Source organism: Octopus bimaculoides, chromosome 27, assembly GCF_046866305.1.
Source record: "Octopus bimaculoides isolate indiv1 chromosome 27, ASM4686630v1, whole genome shotgun sequence".
Lineage (NCBI taxonomy): Eukaryota > Metazoa > Mollusca > Cephalopoda > Octopoda > Octopodidae > Octopus > Octopus bimaculoides.
In genome coordinates this window covers 22,199,181-22,220,864 of record NC_142954.1, presented here as the reverse complement: position 1 = coordinate 22,220,864, position 21,684 = coordinate 22,199,181, and the positions used below count along the sequence as shown (strand labels likewise).

Here is a 21,684-nt window from a genome sequence, read left to right as displayed (position 1 = left end):
CACCACCTTGAAGAATTTTAGTTGAAGAATCGTCCCCGGTACTTATGGTTTTTTCAGTGGTTAGAACGTTGAGCTTATGATCGTAAGGTTGTGAGTTCGAATCCCGGACCGGGCTGTGTGTTGTGTTCTTGAGCACGACACTTTATTTCACATTGCTCCTGTTCATTCATCTGTAGAAATGAGTTGTGATGTCACTGGTGCCAAACTGTTTTGGCCCCTTTGCCTTTCCCTTGGATAACATCAGTGGCGTAGAGAAGGGAGGCTGGTATGCAAGGGCGACTGTTGGCTTTCCACAAACAACCTTGCCTGGACTTGTGCCTCAGAAGGAAACTTCCTAGGTGCAATCCCATGGCCCTTCATGACTGAAGGGGGTCTCAGTGATATGGCGAGGGATTACTGTACCCCATAGCATTTAGGGCTGCCTCAGTGTAGGTCCTTTTACAGAAAGGAAGAATTTTGTTCATTAATCAATGAATTTAGTACAACAAAAACTGCTGGAGTTGAAAAAATTATTTAAAGTCTTCAAGATGTGATTCCCAGCATAATTATCATTCAATGACTGAAATCAATACAAGAACACAAGATAAAAAACAAAAAACTGCATGACATTAATAAGGCATTCAGTTTTTTTAATTGCTCAAACTATTATATAAAAATTAACAGAGGAATACAAAAAAAAAAATTGAGAGTAAATGAATAAAAAAAAAAGACAAGGAATTTGAAAGAATGAAAGAAGAAATGTAAAAGTTAAGATGACTGATTAACATGTCTATGATGTTGCTCCAGCCTTGGCTTGTTTAGCAGTCTTCAATGGTGACATCAAAAATAAGTAACCTTTTTTAACACATCTCTTCTCGTTTAAATCACAAATGAAGTTTTGTGGGCAGCAGTGCATGTAATCAGCACAGCAAACAGCCTGGAAAAGAAAGGCAGACAGCAACATTAGCCGTCGAGCAATGGTGGGGGGGACAAACAAGTACAAACACACACATGACGGGCTTCTTTCAGTTTCCGCTCTGTGTGAAAATGCAGCAACAGTTGTGGGTAGAAGCAATTGGGCCCCCCACCCCTAACCCAACAGAACTATTATAAAACAGGGTGGAGGCGCAATGGCCCAGTGGTTAGGGCAGCAAACTCGCGGTTTCGATTCCCGGACCGGGCGTTATGAGTGTTTATTGAGCAAAAACACCTAAAAGCTCCACGAGGCTCCGGCAGGGGATAGTGGCGAACCCTGCTGTACTCTTTCACCACAACTTTCTCTCACTCTTGTTTCCTGTTTCTGTTGTGCCTGTAATTCAAAGGGTCAGCCTTGTCACACTGTATCACGCTGAATATCTCCGAGAACTACGGTAAGGGTACACGTGTCTGTGGAGTGCTCAGCCACTTGCACGTTAATTTCACGAGCAGGCTGTTCCGTTGATCGGATCAACTGGAACCCCCCTCGTCGTCGTAAGCGACGGAGTGCCAAAATTATAAAACAGACAAGACCAGACTGTCATTTGCACAGATATAATAATAATAATAATAATAATAATGGTTTCAAATCTTGGCACAAGGGCAGCCATTTTGGAGGAGGGGACTAGTCAATTACATTGATCCCCAGTGTTCCACTGGTACTTAATTTATCGACCCCAAAAGGATGAAAGGCAAAGTCAACCTCAGTGGAATTTGAACTCAGAACATAAGGATGGAAGAAATATCGCTATGCACTTTGCCTGGCATGCTAATGATTCTGCCAGCACGAGGATGATAATAATAATAAATACCCTGATACAGTACCAAGCAGTGGCCCTCATGGCTTCTGATATTAATGGATTGGAAGTGTTATCATGTACACTGTTTTGTCTTGATATAAAAAGATGGACCTCAGCAAATATTCTGCTCAATCCCACAGATTTGCTTGTCAGTTATTTAACCTTAACCAGTTAAGCATGTCCCTTAGTGGCTGATGATATGTGCATCTCTGATGATGAGCAGCAGTAGTGGGGGAGCATCATAGCCATGTGTCGAGAGGAATTCTTTGAGGTTTGAATAATTCACCTTTGCAAACATGGGTGTTTTGTTCATCATCCTTAAACACCTCTTATTCAGAGACTTTTTAAGTGGGATGGGCTACTCAACCTAAAGAAAATTCTAACTGGGCCCCACCTGCATGTGATGCATTTGCCTGGTGTATAAGATAGAATAAGTACTGGGGTCAATTCATTCAACTAAAAGTTCTTCAATGCAGTCTAGTGACTGGAACAGGTAAAAGATACATAAATCAATAGATAGATACATAGAAAGACAGAAAAAAATCACACAAATAACAAAGTAAAATTATGAAACAAAAAGGAGACAAATAATACACTGTGAGACAAGCGAAAGTACAAGACTGAAAAAGGTTAAAAATATAAAGCAAAAGAACAACAATCAAAGCAGTATACAACGAAGATAAATACAGTAAAAGAAGAAACAAGGGAACCTAACGCTTTGGGTGATGTTCTTTATCAAAGAGAAGAAAAAGTATTAAAAGATGTCAGAGAAAAAGAAATAAACGATACTGCATGCATAGAAGGTCTGAGGGTATACTATATATAGGTATAGGTGTGGTTTTATGAAAAGAAGCTTGCTTCACAACCACATGGTTCCGGGTTCAGTCCCATTGCGTGGCACCTTGGGCAAGTATCTTCTATCATAGCCTTGGGCCAACTAAAGCCTTGATTTGGAAGATAGAAACTGAAAAAAGACCGTCGTATGTATGTGTGTGTATACATACATATGTGGAGGCACATGGCCTAGTGGTTAGAGCAGCAGACTTGCGGTCGAAGGATCATGGGTTCGAATCTCAGACCAGGCAATGTGTGTTTATGAGTGAAACACCTAAGCTCCACGCGGCTCCGGCAGAAAGTAATGGTGAACTTCTGCTGACTCTTTCATCACAACTTTTTCTTGCTCATTCCTCCTGCATCTAGCAGCTCACCTGCGACGGACTGGGGTCCTGTCCAGGTGGGAAGCCTATATGAAACTCAGAAAATGACCTCTATGAGCCAGGCATGGCTTGAGAAGGAACAAACAACAACATATATAAATATATATATATATGTGTGTGTGTGTGTGTGTATGTTTCATCTTGCCTTTTATCCATTTGGGGGTTGATAAAATAAGTACTAGTTGAGTACCAGGGTCAATGCAATCAACTTACCTCACTCCCCCAAAATTGCTGGCCCTGTGCCAAAATTTGACTTAATTATTATGTTGTCATTGTGAAGGCACATGGCTCAGTGGTAGAGCATCAGGCTCACAATCATGAGGTAGTGAGTTCAATTCCCAGACTGGAGTGTGTGTTGTGTTCTTGAGCAAGACACTTTATTTCACGTTGCTCCAGTTCCCTCAGCTGTAGAAATGAGTTGTGACGTCACTGGTGCCAAGCTGTATCAGCCCCTTTTGCCTTTCCCTTGGATAACATTGGTGGTGTGGAGAGGGGATGCTGATATGGCCGACTGTTAATCTTCCACAAACAACCTTGCCCAGACTTGTGCTTTGGAGGGTAACTTTCTAGGTGCAATCCCATGGTCAGTCATGACCGAAGGGGTTTATTTCACTCCAAAGCTAGACGATATCTATAGCATTACCAAATATATTATGTTCTGAGTAATTCTTAAAAAGGATTATACTGCACTGAGGAGAGATTATCCTTAGTACTCAGGAGAAGACAAAAAGGTTGCTTGTTTTTACAGACAACATCGATCGACATGACAAAATATTCCAACAACAAACAAGGAAAAAGCAACAACATGTAAACAAAAAGAGTAAAACTGGAAAATTGCAGTAAAGCTGTGTGAAAGTGGAGTCAGGTGTGGCATACAGATAGTTACATGACTAGTTTGGCATTATGCTTTCATTCTCTGCCATTTTAAGGCAGCAAGCTGGCCGAAATGCTTAGCGGTATTTCATCTGCTGCTATGTTCTGAGTTCAAATTCCGCTGAGGTCGACTTTGCCTTTCATCCTCTCGGGGTCGATTAAATAAGTACCAGTTACGCACTGGGGTCGATATAATCGACTTAATTTGTTTGTCTGTCCTTGTTTGTCCCCTCTGTGTGTAACCCCTTGTGGGCAGTAAAGAAATAGGTATTTCATCTGTCTTTACATTCTGAGTTCAAATTCTGCCAAGGTCAACTTTGCCTTTCATCCTTTCGGGGTTGATAAATTAAGTACTGGTCACGTACTGGGGTTGATCTAATCAACTGGCCTCCCTCTCCCCAAATTTCGGGCCTTGTGCCTAGAGTAGAAAAGATTTTTCTTTTCCATTTTATTTTGACATGTGCATTGTGTTTTTCTTCTTCTATTCCGTTTTACAGATTCAGTGTGCATTGTGTGTCCATTCTTCTCTTTCCAGCTCCAACTCAAAACTGTTTACAGATCATAACCAACTGATGAGCACAGGTTTGTGTGGAGCTGGTGACACGGACAGGGTACCTGTGGTAGTGACATGTAAACGGCACCTGTGCCAGTAATGCATTAAAAGTACCCATGATGGTGACACATAGAAGGTACCCTTGCTGGTCACATGTACAAGCCTACCCGAGCCGGCGATATGTAAAAGCATCCAGTACACTCAGCAGAGTGGTTGGTATTACAAAGGGCATCCAGCCAAAACAGACTGGGGTATGGTGCAACTCTCTGGCTTACCATCTCTAGCCAAACCGTCTAACCCATGCCAGCATAGAAGATGGACACTAAATGATGAGGATGCAGAAATGAAGCAAACTAAAATCAACAACAGCAACAACAACAACGACAACAAGTAACTGAATCAATGGTAAAATCACTTACATGTGTGTAGGAACAACAACCCCAGACGCCAGTGTTCATGGCACAACAAGTGTCATTTTCAGAGCATGAACTGTTGTCAGGACACAGAGTATCCTTCACAAGAGGCAGTGCCGCTGCTTCTGATGGTGCCAAATTGCCGCCTTTCACTTGGGACACCATTCTCCACTGAGTTCTATCGTAAGCAGAGCCCTTAGTAAGACGGTTAGTATCGTTCTGTAAAATGCAGGTTTGGCTGCTCATATCGCAGATGCTATTTTGCGGACAGCAGTGTAGATGGTCACTACAACAAACCGCCTATCAGTCGGGATAGTAAAGGAAATGTTAAATAAACAGATGAGGGAGAAGAAAATCACTGGGACTATGGTATAACACTAGAGAATTATCTCTATATAATAAACAGTGAATAATATATCTATATATATAAAACTAAGAATGTGTGTCTGTATGTGTGCATCACTAAAACTCGAGAACTACCCAACAGATTTCATTAAAATTTTACACGTGTCTTACTTAGGGTCCATGCAATGTCATGGATCAAAAAAATGTTCATCTTCTTGCCTAATGCAAGCACAGAGCAATCTCTTACACTGTTCCGGTATAACGTGTCAAAAGTGAAACAATAACATCTCTGTTGTAATGTGAGATAATACCTTCGCTATTATACGGTTTCAATTTCAATTTAGTCCACTATGTATTTATATGTTTATATATATATGTTTATATATATATGTATATATATGTATATATGTGTATATATATATATTATTCTATATTTATTTGATATTTTATTATAAGATTAGATACGTACATTGATTTTATTATTATCATTTTTATTATTCTTATGATTTATTTTAATGTTATTTGCTATTTATTGATTTTTCGAATAGGGTTTTTGAGGTATATATGTTTTTCTAGATGTTTTTGAATGGCATTTTTCATTGTTGAATTTGTTAATAGTTGGTTTAATAGAAAAATATTGAGGTCATTTAGAATACATCACCCAGAATCTAATATAGAAAGATATATACAACAAATTGAAGGTGGTAGAGGCCTTATACACTTAGAAAACTTCTATAAAATATCCACAAAAAGATTACAGAAATATCTGAGAACCAATGAAAACTGGTAGAAATAACCATGGAACATGAGCAAAACAAAACACTGTTTTCTGTTGCCAAGGAGATAAAAGATACAAGAAAGAGGTCATAATATCTGAGAACTATGAAGAAAAGAACAAGTAATAAAAGGTGTAAAGCAACTAAAATCTAAGATTAAATTGGAACTGCTAAATTCCATGATAGAAAAATGGCAAGAAAAACCCTTACATGGCAAATACTGGGAGACAAAGGGCTGAAAGCAGAAACTGAAGGATTTTTAATTGTAACACAAAATCAAAGCCTCCCCACCAGAAACACAATCTTTTTACTCTAGGCACAAGGCCCGAAATTTTTGGGGAGGGAGCCAGTTGGTTAAATCAACCCCAGTAAGTAACTGGTACTTAATTTATCAACCCTAAAAGGACAGATGAAATACCACTAAGCATTTCACTTGGCATGCTAATGTTTCTGCCAGCTTGCAGCTTTTGTATATTAAAATATTCTTTTCTAATCTAGGCACAAGGCCCGAAATTTTGGGGGAGGGTTAGATCAACCCCAGTACGTAAGTGGCACTTAATTCATCAACCCTGAAAGGATGAAAGGCAAAGTCGACCTTAGTGGAATTTGAGCTCAGAACACGAAGACAGATGAAATACTGCTAAGCATTTCGCCCGGCGTGCTAACATTTCTGCCATATCCAGAAACACATAATGAAGAAAAATACAAGTAACTGCAGAATATGTGGTGATGGAGAAGGAACAATAAATCATACTGTCTCTGGCTGCCCAGTCTTGGCTAAAAATACATTTACAGACATAACAAAGTTAGGACCTATGAGGATGGGCTGAAAATTTCATAGGTAGATGCTAGAGCTGTGAAATCTTGCATGCCTTAATTTCACCTCTTCGTTAATAACTGAATTGTTTCTTTCCAAGTAAACTGACATCTGACTGTTCAAAGAAGACTTCAAAAGTAATTAGTAGCTTAGTAGCAACTGCATGTGATGTCAGCATCACTATGATGAGATCATGCTGTCCATTCCTTCAGTAGATATTGACCTTCGTTTGTTTTTTGAAGAGTCGTCTTTTGACGACATCAACAAAGAAGATGTCCGACACATTGCACCATATCGATTTGAACCAAAAGCATCGGATTTGGAAGAATTTGATTAGTTGTTACAGACCACTGACTATGATAATGAGGATGAACCTAGATTAGGAGACACTGGCTGCTACGGTGATATAAATGTTCCCAATGTTATTACCAAATTGTTTGAATAATCAAAAACTTTGTTCTCAAGTTATTTGAATGTCTGCATATATGTATGATATAATAGTTTACATGCTGTGGAGCCCAACAGATTGACCAGGAGGAAACTATCAGCACAATCTAATTACTTCAGTATGCTTATCAATTTGTGTTGCAAGATTCTTGATATGAAATCATGTGTTGAAACAGATACTGTTATTTTTAAGGATGGTCTTTTTTTTTTTTTCTTCCTTGCCAAATAAACACACACACACACACAATATATATTCGTTCTTCATGTGTTTATCACCGTTCTTATCTAATGTCCTTTGTTTGGAAATCTTGTGTCACACATCCTGTCACCTCTTCAGCAACTTCAACCCCACCCCTTTAGAGACAGGGTGAAAACATCAATGATATAACTACTGTTATTTCCTCTTTTGTTACTATTTGGTACAGTTATTCATTTCCAAAATTGCTTAGAAAATGTAGAATCAGTCGTAGAGGCAACTGACAAAATTGGTTTATGGGAAAGATGTCAGTTTCAATATCAGAACTTTACAACAAACCAATGCCATGATGATGATGAGTATAACGAGACAGCAGCTATATTTTTGTATTTTTTATGTTTCTTTTACTTCAGTAGTTTACTGCAATTATATTTTAGTTAACGATTATGAAGTGCAGACATGTGATCCCTCTGACAGTTACAGCTATTACGAGGGGGAGAAATCATTTTGTCATAGTACTAGGCAGGATTAGAAATTTGAAAATTAAGGAATTATTAGAAAAGAAGGGATACATTTTAAATGTTCTTGTTTACTTAAATACAAAGTTCTTAACATTTCTTAGTTGTTAGAAATCATATCTCGTACTATTTTGTTCTTTTTAGAAATCCTCAGCACGACACGACCTGTCACTTATTTAATTAAATACTTTATAAAATGAGATATTTCATTGAAGATGGAATTAATTACAGTCTGGAAGAAATACATGTAATATTTTTTTTCATTTTTTCATAAAATATTAGTAGATTAGGAATTGGAAGAAGAGTGAGAAAGTTTTAAGTTTTTACATTACAAAATAATAACTTCTTCCAGGGAATTTTACATTGTGAATATGTCCTAAAGAACTTAATAATTTTAATAGGAGTTAGAAACAGCTTCACAAGCCTTTTTCCAATGCATTCTTTGTGGAATAGATGTTCATTTTTGCTTTCATCAGCACCACATTCAACCCATCAACTAGTTTAGGGGTATAACACTATGAGATAGACCAATTTACATTATCGTCATCATCATCAATTAGCATCTGCTTTTCATGCTGGCATGGGTTGGATGGTTTAACTGAAAACTGCTAAGCTGGAGAGCTGCACCAGGTTCCAGTCTGATTTGGCATGGCTTCTACAGCTGGATGCCCTTCCTAGTGCCAACCACTCCAAGAGTGTAATGGGTGCTTTATATATGTCAATGGCACAGGTGAAAGTTAAATGCCACATCTACACTTTCACTTGGCTTGAAAAGTCTTCTCAAGCATGGCAGATCCCAAATTAAACATATTCCTGCCAGCAAGAAAACAATATTTCATTTTTCAACCATACTATACTGCCAAGTATATTCTTTTCTACTTTAGGCACAAGGCCTGAAATTATTTTTATGGTGGTGGGGAGTCGATTAGATTGAACCCCAGTATGCAACTGGTACTTAATGTATTGACCCTGAAAGGATGAAAGGCAAAGTCAACTCCGGCAGAATTTGAACTAAGAATGTAAAGACAGACGAAATACCGCTAAGCATTTCGCCTGGTGTGCTAATTTTAACTATGTATGTATATATATATATGTGTGTATATATGTATATATGTGTGTATATATATGTGTGTGTGTGTGTGTATATATATATGTATGTGTGTATATATATATATATATATGTGAGTGGTGTGTGTGTGCGTGTGTGTGTGTGTATATATATATATATATACACATATGTATATGTGAGTGGTATGTGTGTAGTGTTTTATTTTATTCGTCAATATTAGATATTTATTAGCTATCTATATCATCATCATTATGAATACACTTTTTACTAATAATAATATTAACTAATTACTTAATGATTAACTTAATACTTTTTAAAATTTTATATATTATTATTATTACTATTACTATTTTCGTTTTATTATCACACATTTATTTCATTCTATTTACAATTACCATTATCATCACCAAAGGTTTCAATTTTATTAATGGTGCTAAATCAAACTCTTGAAAACGCTGCTCCAATATGGCCAGTCTGATGACCGGAAACATTTAAGAATAAAAGAAAACTTACGTTAGGGAATGGGCAACAACCATATTCTCCATCAGCTAAAGGGCAGCAAGTCATGTTGCTTGTACAAGAGGTCTGTGCATCAGGACATATTTGGTCGGAAAGGTGCTTGGGCAATGGGTCCTCAGCTCTGGCGACCTTTGTGGCGCTTTTCTCACATTTCTTAGAATTCACATTACATGTGTGATCGTTTGGACAACACAGACCTTCACCACCACTGCAGCAGATGGCCTGCAGAGAAAAACAAGCAACGTCAATGGGAAATGGAAATTAAGGAGGTCAAAGGTGAAAAAACATAGAAATATATATTCTTTTTTTGGAATGATGAATCTCGAAGTGGATAAAGCTATAAATGATAGCATGTAAATGTTAGGTTAAAAAAATCCAGTGGAATTTGAACCCATGTCTCTTCTTATTTCTTTATTGCCCACAAAGGGCTAAACATAGAGGGGGCAAACAAGGACAGACAAAGGGATTAAGTCGATTACATCGACCCCCGGTGCGTAACGGGTACTCAATTTATCGACCCCGAAAGGATGAAAGGCAAAGTCGACCTCGGCGGAATTTGAACTCAGAACGTGACGGCAGACGAAATACCGCTAAGCATTTTGCCCGGCGTGCTAACATTTCTGCCATATCTCTTCTAAGCAGTCTGGGGCAGCCTTTCACTTTTTTCCCCCAGCGGTTTAGCAAAAGAGATCGACAAAGGCTTAAAAGCGAAAATCACTGGGATTGATTCAGTCGACTAAAAATTAGGTGCCAGATAGTGAGACTGAACCCGGAACCATGTGGTTGGGAAGCAAACTTTTTTACCACACAGCCATGTCTGCAAAAACATGTCTAGCCATGGGGAGATATGACCTTGTTTGAAACAGGTAAGGGTTGCTAGACTATATAAGGTTAGGCTGTGTGGTCAAGTAGGGTCTTTTGGTATTTGTCCCCTTTTGAAACTGATAAAACAAGAGCCAGACAAAGCACTGGGGTGAATATAATTGACCAGAACTCTTTAAGGTGATGCTCCAACATGACCATAATTACAAGATGAGACCAATGCAAAAGTCATTAACAATCCCTATCATCATGATGAAAGGAGAAAGAGAGAGACAGAGAGAGAGAGAGAGATAGTGGGGTGGAGACAAAATTCAGTAAATAACTTACATTTGGATAAGGGCAGCAACCAAAGTCATTATTCTCTAAAAGACAAACTGTGTGGTTCGACTGGCATTTTGGAGTCCTTTTCAAAGTTCTTTCATGGCTAAAAACTCTGTCGAAAAAGTTCAGTTTGTTGACAAATCCAACATCATTGGTTGGCTGAAAAGATAAATTTTCAAAATTATTTTCAATTAAGAACAGAAATGAATTTATTTCTCAAACGCGTGATCAGGATAAATTATCCATTTATTGCAGAAAAATACGCTACTGGCCAGCCATGAGACTCGAACTCACATCTCTGTGATTACGCGTCAAGTGTTTTACCATTAAACTAAACTGCCCAGCAACGAATTCTTCTGCAATTTTAGAGTTTAATGGTAAAACACTTGACGCGTAATCACAGAGATGTGAGTTCGAGTCTCATAGCTGGCCAGTAGCGTATTTTTCTGCAATAAATGGATAATTTATCCCGATCCCGCTATTTATAGCATTATCACGCGTTTGAGAAATAAATTTATTTCTGTTCTTACAATACATCTCAACACTTCTAAAAAAGAACAAACTTTGTTTACTTTCATCGTAAAGTTGAATTTATTTTCATTTAAATTTCAGAAAAAGTTCTGATTGTGTATGTAGAGTGGTGGTGGTGGTGAGGTGGAAGACAACCCCTTCCACTGAAAAAAAACCCAACAATAGTTCGTTTTGGTTATTTGACTAAAAATAAAACCAGGAATGTATGAAACAATACAAAGCACTTTTATATGATACTAATTTCTCTCTCATGAGATATATTCCGGAAATGTTGAGACTTTTTAGGCGTGGCACTTATAACTGTCCTAGATTACAGAAAGTTTAGTATAACATTACTACCATCAAGTAACATATTTTGGCCACTATAACATGGCTGTTCAATACAGAAATGTGTTACTATATTTTAACCCCAGGAAAACATCTTTCCCAGCTGGTCTCATGTGGGATGGTATCATCATCATCATCGTTTAACGTCCACTTTCCATGCTAGCATGGGTTGGACGATTTGACTGAGGACTGGTGAAACCAGATGGCTACACCAGGCTCCAATCTGATTTGGCAGAGTTTCTACAGCTGGATGCCCTTTCTAACGCCAACCACTCAGAGAGTGTAGTGGGTGCTTTTACGTGTCACCCGCACGAAGGCCAGTCAAGCGGTACTGGTAACGGCCACGCTCAAAATGGTGTATTTTATGTGCCACCCGCACAAGAGCCAATATATATATACACACACACATATATATATATATATATATATATATATATATATATATATGTATGCATGCATGTACATATATGCATATATCACACCCATGCCAGTTGCATTCATGGTTGAGTGTTTAAGTCAAGTTTGTGGATATGAAAAAAATTACATAAAATATACAAGGTACCTTGTGCTTCCTTGTTGTCAATGAAGCATTTTGCCATGAAATCTTGATTCCATCCTTTATGCACTGACCATTTTTCACATCACAGGCATAACCCTCAGGGCAGCAATGGGTCTTGTCTGAACAACATTCAGCCTGGAACAAGAAAGTACAGCAATATGAAATATAAAGAAGATTGTACAAATACACGAAACAAATAATTATTATAATTTCCAAAGGGGCCACATAGCTAAAAGGTACAGAGCACTCAGCTGGTATCTGAGAGGTACAGGTTTCGATTCTCTGTAGCTGTCTGCTGGCAACTTTTCCTAACAGCGGTGCTCTAGCATGGCTGCAGCTCTTGAGTTGAAACTAGTCAAAAAATGAAAAACAAAAGCTGCCATAACATGCACCCTACACCAGTGTTCTTAACCTGGATGCTAGTATCTGACTGTGATGCTCAAAAAGGAATAGCAACTCCCTAGGGGGCAGTTGATGTTTAGAGGGGTTGTGAATTTTCTTCAGAATAAAATATTTAAACTGGGTGAGGTTATAAACCAGATGCAATACTTGTATCTTTTATGGTCTACTTGTTATAGTCATTAGACTGTGGCCATGTTGGGGCACTACCGTGAGGAATTTTAGTCAAACTAACCAACCCCAGAACTTTCCATTTTTTTCTTAAAGCATGGTACTTACTCTATTGGTCCCTTTTGTGTCTTCTACTATAGCAGTGGTTCCCAAAGTGGGTGGTATTGCCCCCTGGGGGCGGTGGAAAGTTCCAAGGGGGTGTTGAAGTGGGGTGATTCATGTAAAAGCAACAAAATAATGGCTTCATTAGGTTAAGTTTTATTTGTGAAATGCAGTTGTTTTGAATTTGCTCCAGAAAGGGGTCTATGTTTGTGATGGTTAGTTGGGGTGGGGGCATTAGGAATGTGGCTTGGGTGTCAAGGGGGCGGCAGCCCGAAAATGTTTGGGAACCACTAGACTATAGCCTTGGGCTGACCAAAGCCTTGTGAATGCATTTGGTAGGGGGAAATTGAAGGAAGCCCATTGTATATATATATATATATATATATATATATATATATATATATATATATATATATATATATATATATATATATATATATATATATATATATATATGTGTGTGTGTGTATGTGACTTTGTGTCTGAGTTTGTCCCCCACACAACTGTTTGAAGACCAGTGTTGGTGTGTTTAAGCCCCTGTAACTTAGCAGTTCAGCAAAAGAGACCAATAAGATAAGTACCAAGCTTAACCCTTTAGCATTTAAACCGGCCATATCCGGCCAAAAGCATTCTGCCTATTCTATGTTCAAACTGGCCAGATCTGGTCTCTCACACCAACCCTACAATATCGTTTTAAAAATTAACAGCTACCTCATCAAAATCTCGTAGCTACGAGTTAATGCATGATTAGTTCAAAACAATGTGGATAAAAAAGCATTAATTATGGCAGAATAATGTGAACACTAAAGGGTTAAAAAAAAAAAAAAATTATTGGGGTCAATCCATTCAACTAAAAGTTCTTCAAGGCAGTGCCCCAGCATGGTCGCAGCCTAATAACTGAAAGACATAAAAGAAAGAAACAAAAGAATCTCGATGAAGTGACACATGCGCATGTAGTCCTCTAAGGATGATCAACCGGTCAGCAGTTAATTTTTTGTTGGATTGTAAGCAAGGGGTAATCGAAAAAGGGGTTCTTTGAGAAGAATTACATTAAAAGCATGCAAAGGTCACGAGGCAATGGTAAACCAGGCTTCAGATTATACTTACCAGCCAATGTGAGAAACACATGAGGAAATTTTATGAAATCGGGAAAAAGTACTTACATTCTTATAGATACAACAAGCATATTCATTGGGGCCAATAAGGCAACAAGTACCATCCGGGCAGGCGGCTATGCTATTGGAACACAGATCATCGTGGCGGTTGTAGTAGAGTTTTCCTCCTTGGACGGCAGACAAGAACAGAACGGCAAAGAGGGGGTACAACATTTCCTAAAGAAGACAAAAAATATATGAAAAATAAACAGGAACAAATGTATAAAAATACAGGGTGTCTCAGAATTAACTATCAATTTCTATGAAACCGGGCAAAGTGACAGAATTTTATATTTATTACATAATTATGTGAAGGTGCATGGCTCAGTGATTAAGAGCATCAGGCTCACATTCATGAGGTAGTGAGTTCGATTCTTGGACCGAACTGTGTATTGTGTTCTTGAGCGAGACACTTTATTTCATGTTGCTCCAGTTCACTGGCGCCAAGCTGTATCGGCTTTTGTCTTTCTCTTGGATAACATCAATGGTGCAGAGAGGGGAGGCTGGTATGCAAGGGCAACTGCTGGTCTTCCATAAACAACCTTGCATTTTCTTGGGTTTCCTTGACTTTTTGAAATCTTATTTGCTTCAAGTAGGATTTGATCTTTTGCCTTGATTTTGAGGTTATAGCCATAGACCCACGATTCCTCACCTATTATCACTGTTTTCAAAAAGTTTTCATCTTCTCTGACTCTATCCAGGAGATCCTGCACAACTGGAACCTGATCTTCCTTTTGAGATGACCGCACTTGACACACTTTACTTCCAAGTACTGCTACAAACAATGGAAGTGAGCCAGATCGCTACAACTTAGTGTGTCTGAGCTCAAGGTCAATCTGTGCCAAGCAGCTTCACTCTGCATACTTTAGCTCTGTTACCATAGCAACAGTGATGATACTCTCTGATCAGATCTTGCATATGGTTAGAACTACAAATATGCAAAAGTAATTTAAACACGATCTGTTGTTAGTATTAATAGTATTAGGCTGACCCTGGGAGTTCCTCTATGCTGATGACCTTGCTCTAATAGCTGAGTCACTACCAGAACTAGAGGAGAAGTTTCAGGTGTGGAAGCAAGTCTAGAATCGAAGGGCCTTAGGTGTGGAAGCAAGTCTAGAATTGAAGGGCCTTAGGTGTGGAAGCAAGTCTAGAATCTAGCAAAAACCAAAGTCTTAGTAAGTAGGAAGGCAGACAAATCACAAATCCCTTCAGGTAGATGGCCCTGCTTGATCTGTAGAAAAGGTAGAAACTCCATAAGATGTACTCAGTGTAAGCTCTGGACACATAAAAGGTGCGGCAATATCAAAGGAAAACTAACTGGGAAGATAGTTTTTGTGTGTGGCAGATGCACAGGGGCACTGACAATGTGCAGAGAACAGCTTCCATCAGAAGGGGGAAAAACCTAGAAGTCAGTAGTTGGAATGGATGCCCTGAGAGCATAGCTGCTAGAATAACCTCGGCAAAGTTCAGAAATCTCCTACCTCTGCTGGTAACAAAGAATCTCTCACTCAGAGTGAAAGGTAAACTGTATGATGCATGTGTGTGAACAGCCATGCTACATGGCAGTGAAACATGGGCTGTGACTGCTGAGGACATGCGTAAGCTTGCAAGAAATGAAGCTAGTATGCTCCGTTGGATGTGTAATGTCAGTGTGCATACATGACAGAGTGCAAGAAAAGTTGGACATAAGAAGCATCAGATGTGGTGTGCAAGAGAGACGACTGTGCTGGTATGGACATGTGTCAGGTATGGATGAGGACAGCTGTGTCACACCCTAACAGTGGAGGGAACCTGCGGAAGAGATAGACCCAGGAAGACCTGGGATGAGGTGGTGAAGCATGACCTTTGAATGTTGGACCTCACAGAAGCAATGACAAGCACCTGAGACCTTTGGAGATTTGCTGTGCTTGAGAAGACTCAGCAAGCCAAGTGAGATCGTAGCTGTGGCCTACGCCAGTGTCGCATAACTGGCCCATGTAAGAGTACCCTTCAATCGTCAGGCAATATGCTGCGCTTGAGAAGACTTGTTGAGTCAAATGAACTCATCCCCATGGCTAATGCCAATACTGCCTGACTGGTACTTGTGCTGGTACCATGTAAAAAGCACCATTCGAGCATGGTCGACGCCAGTACTACCAGACGCGTGGGATATTGAACGCTAGTGAAATGACGAAGCTGGAGAGATAGTAACTACGTCTCGCCTTTAAGTCGGCTGGATTGAGAAAGAGAGAAGTGACCAGAAGTCACATGTGAGCAGAGAGGAGTGGTAGAGGGAGGAAGTGGAACAAGGTGGGCGACAAGAGGCAGGAGAAGAGGAAGAGAGAGATATGTATAGCAACACATTATATATACATATATATATGTACGTATATACACACACACACACACACATATATATATATATAGATATATATATATATATACATATGTATATATAAACACACACACACACACACAGAATAATGCTATTTATTATCTCTATGTCAATAAATGTTTCTTTTTTGTTAACTTTGTGTTTTGTTTATCAATGATATTTAAAAGAGATTCCCTCAATTCAGAGGGCCTTGATTTGCGCGATCACTTATCCTTATTGTTTGCATTGTTGGTTTTATGCAGCGAATGTTTTGTTAACATTCATAGACAAGTTAACAGAATGACTTTTGAACTTTGTACATATTTCAATCTGATGGAGAATGCGAGACAAATTGAAAGTGACAGCTAAACACAATCATTAACAAACAATTAGCAAAATTAAAATTCTTCAATAATTGATAATAAAAGGCTCTAATTATAAAATGTAGTTGGTTTCATTAAGCTTAATTTTTAATTGTTAAACTGAGCATTATTTATAATAGGAGATAGGAAGGAATATGAATGAACCTAGTAGGCTCTGTTGGTTGTGTATTGTCAGTGTGCATGTACAACAATCTGTTGTGTATTGTCAGTGTACATGTACAACAAAGAGTTAGTGTGTTGGGAGAAAAATAGGGAAATAAGAGGAATCAGATGTAAGAGAGAAGGCTGTGCTTATGATGAGAACATCCATTTACAGAATTGTTAAAGAACATGGATGGAACTTGTGAAAGAGGGGAGACCCAGGAAGATGTGGAAGGAAGTAGTGAAGGCTGATGCCAAGATGTTAAGCCACATGGAGTAAGATAACAAAGAACCCAGATAATTGGCCAATTTGCTTTGCTTGCGAAGATCTGTTCGTCTTGATGAAAGTGGGGCATAAAAGCCTTATCTTTATGTCTACACACTTACTGGGCCTTGCGCTTGCACACAACTGTCTCCACCTTTCATCTTGCAATACTCATCCTTTCACTCTTGTAACTATGGCACTATTCAGCTACCATAATTATATGAGAGCAAAATATACACACATTTTATCCCTATTTGTGATATCAGTTACTCCAACCCTTTTCCTGGAACTACTTTCATTTAACCCTTTAGTGTTCGCATTATTCTGTCAAAATGAATGCTTTTTCATCTACATTGTTTTGAACTAATCATACATCATCTTGTAGCTATGAGATTTTGATGAGGTAGCTGTTAATTTTTAAAGCAATATTGTAGGGTTGGTGCGAGAGACCAGATCCGGTCAGTTTGAACATAAAACAGGCAGAATACTTTTGGCCGGATATGGCTGGTTTTAAATCCCTTTATAATTTGCAATATCATCCCTTCCCAATTTCTTTTCCACCAATCAACCTTTTCTGTGCCCTTAGCTTACATTTAACACCTTCTTTTACCTGCTATTATTCTCATTACTCTGTTGTGGCATCTCCACCTGCTCAATATATCCATCCCTACATACTTCTGACATCTATCTTCATCCCTGTATCCTCCAATCTCTTACCCTGCACATCATTTACATATTTTCTGTTTATTGTACTCCCACTTATCACCGACTTCCTGAGCCACTCATTTCTTTCACCCCCTCCACTCCATTGATATTTACCATCGACTACACCCCCAGACTCATCTCTAACCATCTGTTACTCTCACACTCTAAGGAACTTATCCCCCTACCCGTCCCCACCTTTTATTTATAGTCTCTTCCTTACACTCATCTAAAAAGAGGTAAAACCTAAAAATTAGAAGAGTCATAGAAATTTTGGAAAAAGAGTATATTTGTTCTTACAGAATGGAGATGGAAATTAGGGCGCCAAACGCTTGTATTTATTTCAGATGTGCATGTTTTAAGCATAAAAAATTACAATACAGAAGACAATCCAACACACACAAAAATAAAAAAAAAAGAAATGGAGGGAGCATTCTATGATTATTTTGCTCTACACCTCTTCCTGTAACTTTTTAGTTTTAACTTCTTTTGCCTAACTTGTTGAAATAAATTTAAAAAGAAAAGAAAAAAATCGAAAGGCGGTCAAAAAGTAGAAAAAACTTAGAGAGAAAAGTAGGTGGGGCAAACCGTTTCGCAGAAAAACGAAACCAAAAACATTCTAAGAATTAACAAGGTTTCAAATTTTTTTTGTTTTTCAAGCACACGGGATAATCTCCGACTCTATGCCGTCTGTCTGTCTCTCTATATATATTCATACAAATAAATATATGTCTGTATTTCTAGAACAAAATTCTTTCCAGAACAAATGTATTCTATAATAATAGCATTGTAAAAGGTTAACCTTTAGGCAAAGACTAATTTTGGCGAGAATTTTCCAGCAAAATATTCCTTCTCCAAAGGTGACTCTCATACAACGTTGTGGTTATTGAATACAGATAGCTGTAATTCTTCATGACTACAGACTGTAGATTTCGCCCTAGAAATTTTTGTGGGCAGTTTTCGTTGTAAGCACGTACAATGGCCGACGAGAAAGCGAAATTTTGATAATAAGCAATAAAGTTAAAGTGAATAGTTTTTTTAAAAAAAATTTTATATTTTAAAGAAGCCGGACTTTGTATTTCTGTTAATAAAAAATCCAATGTCGGTAGCGATGAAACAATAGAGGAGGAATCAGTATCACTACTTTCACTTTTAACAACGTGTACCGTTCTAATGTTTTGTTGGCCAACGGAATATCATGTCTTTTAGCTTTATTTTGGTTTAATCTGTGAAAATAAACAGCCACTGAAATAACTGAGAGGCTGGTAACGAATAACTGGGAGGTATCTGGTGATCATAGAAAAACTGAAAGACGAAATTCGACTAAAATGAAAGCTAGAATTAGCGGAAAAACACCAGCAAAAGAGTCGGAATAAATTACTGATGGAAAATCCTTACGTCAACAGAATATGTTTTTCTACAAACATGGAAATAATAAAAGTAAACAGCAACATCTCAAGAATTTATATTTCATTTTAAACACCAATAAATTCTATTTGTTTTTAGGGTTTTTTTTTAAAAACAATCGTACTGTCCGACCTTCACCGTATTGTTCTAATGAATTCATATTAAATAATGAAATATTAGACAAACTGGAAGACTGAAGATAAAATGAACAAATAACACATGTCAATTGCAAACCGAAATATTTCCTGTCAAACAACCTTATGGTGAGATCTAAGATTAATCATCTATAAGAACAAAAGCAAATATAATGATAGATCGAACCATTGAATCTTAACAATACAACCTTTTTTGTTTTTCGTCATAATCTAAAGCTCGGATTATCCAATGTAGCCTAGATTAATTTTTAAGACGGGGGGGTGGGATGATTTGGGAGAAATCTAGCTGTTATTTCTACTATTATTTAAACTTGTGAGGGTTACAGTTGTTTACAACCCCAGGTCAGCTCTCATCGAGCAGACCTACGTGAAAAAGAAAGCACTACCGCTACTACCTCGTGTTTTTATATAACTATGACTACATTGGATTATCTCGTTCGGTAAGTCTTGTTATGATCACACGATCTGTTAGAAATAACAGCAAAATTCTTTCGAAACACGCCTTAAAAAAATTAAAGAAGGAAAAGACAAAAACAAAGTGGTCATAGATACATATAAAGACAGGAACCTCGTTCGATCCCAGGTCTATTCGTTCATAGATACATATAAAGACGGGATGATATATATATATAAAGACAGGAACCTCGTTCGATCCCAGGTCTATTCGTTCATAGATACATATAAAGACGGGATGATATATATATATATATAAAGAGAGGAATCTGGTTCGATCTCTGGTCTATTCGTTCATAGATACATATAAAGACGGGATGATACATATATAAAGACAGGAATCTCTTTCGATTTCTGGTCTATTCGTTCAGATCTAATCCGGAGCTAAACAATAATTTAGCTGCTGTTTCTAGCAGCTCGATCATTTACGTGAGGCACCGACCTAGGGGCATGGAAATGTGATTAGAGAAAATATAAATGGTTTTCTTACTTGTTTGTGAGGGATAATTGAATGATGAAGAACCACACGACTCTACCTTTCCTCTCTCTCTCTCTCGGAATATATTTATAATTGAAATAAATGCGTCTAATGTAGATTAGACGACTGATTGCTCGAAGTGAAGAACTGTTTTATGTGTTGAGTGGGCAAAACCAGGAAGACTGAGTCAAAGTCACAACTTCCGGTTTAGGAGACGTCATGTGACAGGAGTAAAATGTCAAGAGGGAAGGGGAGGAGACGGGGGAATGGTGGAAGTGCGAAAGGAAAGAGTGGGGAAGGAGAGGCAAGTACGCACGCATGCAAGGGCCGACCTTGTGAGCGGATTTGGTTGGCGGAAGCTGAAAGAGGCCAGGGTTCAATTCCAGTGCGTGGAACCTTGGGCAAGTGACTTCTACTGGTAGCCTCGGACAAACGAAGGCCTTGTGAGTGGATTTGGTAGACGGAAACTGAAAGGAGCCCGTCGTGTGTGTGTGTATATATATATATATATATATATATATATACATATATATACACAAATTAAAAGGGTAAAGGTTTATCAATTTATTAATAAATCAACAATTAATAATTTTTACCAAGCCCTTCGGTATGTAAACACCATTATCGGTGGAGAACTTATTTAAAAGTTCATATACATTTATAAACATAATTAAGGGATCAGCAAATATTTGCTTCACCACATACCGAAGTTCAGAAATAGCAGCTAAAAAAGCTGAGACTCCAACCGTTTGATAACCGGTACTGGTTTGTTTACGTCCACATAACTTGGCAGTTCATTATCAGAAACTGATAGAATAGGTACTGGGGTTGATTTGTTTGCCTAAACCCTTCAAAGTAGTGTCGCAGTATCACTGCAGTCCATATAATATATGTGTATATATATATATATATATATATATATATATATATATATATATATATATATATATATATATCATTATTAATAAATCATAGGGGAGCAAAAAAACTTTAGAAATTTAATTTACCACCAGTGGTCCAGCGAGAATAAAAATTAGTCAATAGACTATAAATTATTCATATATATATATATATATATATATATATAAGCAATGTTAATTCTCTAAATGAAGTATTAACAGTAACTGCACGATAAAGTGTAGTATATTGCCACTTAAGTGTGGCTGACCCCTAGGGGTGGATGTTACGATGGGCTTCTTTCAGTTTCTGTCAACCAAATCCATTCACAAGACTTTGGTTGGCCTGAAGTTATAGTAGAAGACACTTGCCCAAAATGCCACGCAGTGGGAATGAACCTGGAACCATGTGGTTGGTAAAGAAGCTTTTTACTGCACAGCCATGCCTGTGCAACAACTAAGAAAACTTTAAAAACCTCAAAACCCTTGGACATTGACCTCATGACTATACAACAACAACAACAACAAGAATGTGATTGGCAAATGAGCCCTTATACATTTATAATAC

At 38.0% G+C, this 21,684-nt stretch overlaps 1 protein-coding gene across 2 annotated transcripts; it reads right to left on the bottom strand.

Moving 5' to 3' along the window:
• Positions 1–584: 584 nt before the first annotated feature.
• On the bottom strand, positions 585–20,409 carry LOC106879173 (progranulin). 2 transcript variants are annotated; one of them, XM_014928617.3, is made up of 7 exons: positions 20,233–20,409; positions 13,893–14,060; positions 12,061–12,192; positions 10,647–10,799; positions 9,492–9,719; positions 4,817–5,110; positions 585–916 (listed from the first exon to the last, which is right to left on the bottom strand). In XM_014928617.3, exons 2-7 carry the CDS (start codon positions 14,055–14,057, stop codon positions 770–772), a joined length of 1,119 nt encoding a protein of 372 aa, XP_014784103.1. In that variant the 5' UTR covers positions 14,058–14,060; positions 20,233–20,409; the 3' UTR covers positions 585–769. The 2 variants fall into 2 exon arrangements, with proteins under 2 accessions (XP_014784103.1, XP_014784104.1); XM_014928618.3 differs by lacking the exon at positions 4,817–5,110.
• Positions 20,410–21,684: the final 1,275 nt, after the last annotated feature.

Coding starts and splice junctions, on each gene's coding strand:
- LOC106879173 (XM_014928617.3), bottom strand. CDS start 14,057: ATGTTGTACCCCCTCTTTGCCGTTCTGTTCTTGTCTGCCGTCCAAGGA. Junction 12,193..13,892: donor CTTGTTGTATCTATAAGAAT/GTAAGTACTTTT, acceptor TTCTTGTTCCAG/GCTGAATGTTGTTCAGACAA. Junction 917..4,816: donor GTTGTTGTTCCTACACACAT/GTAAGTGATTTT, acceptor TTTCTTTTCCAG/GCTGTTTGCTGTGCTGATTA.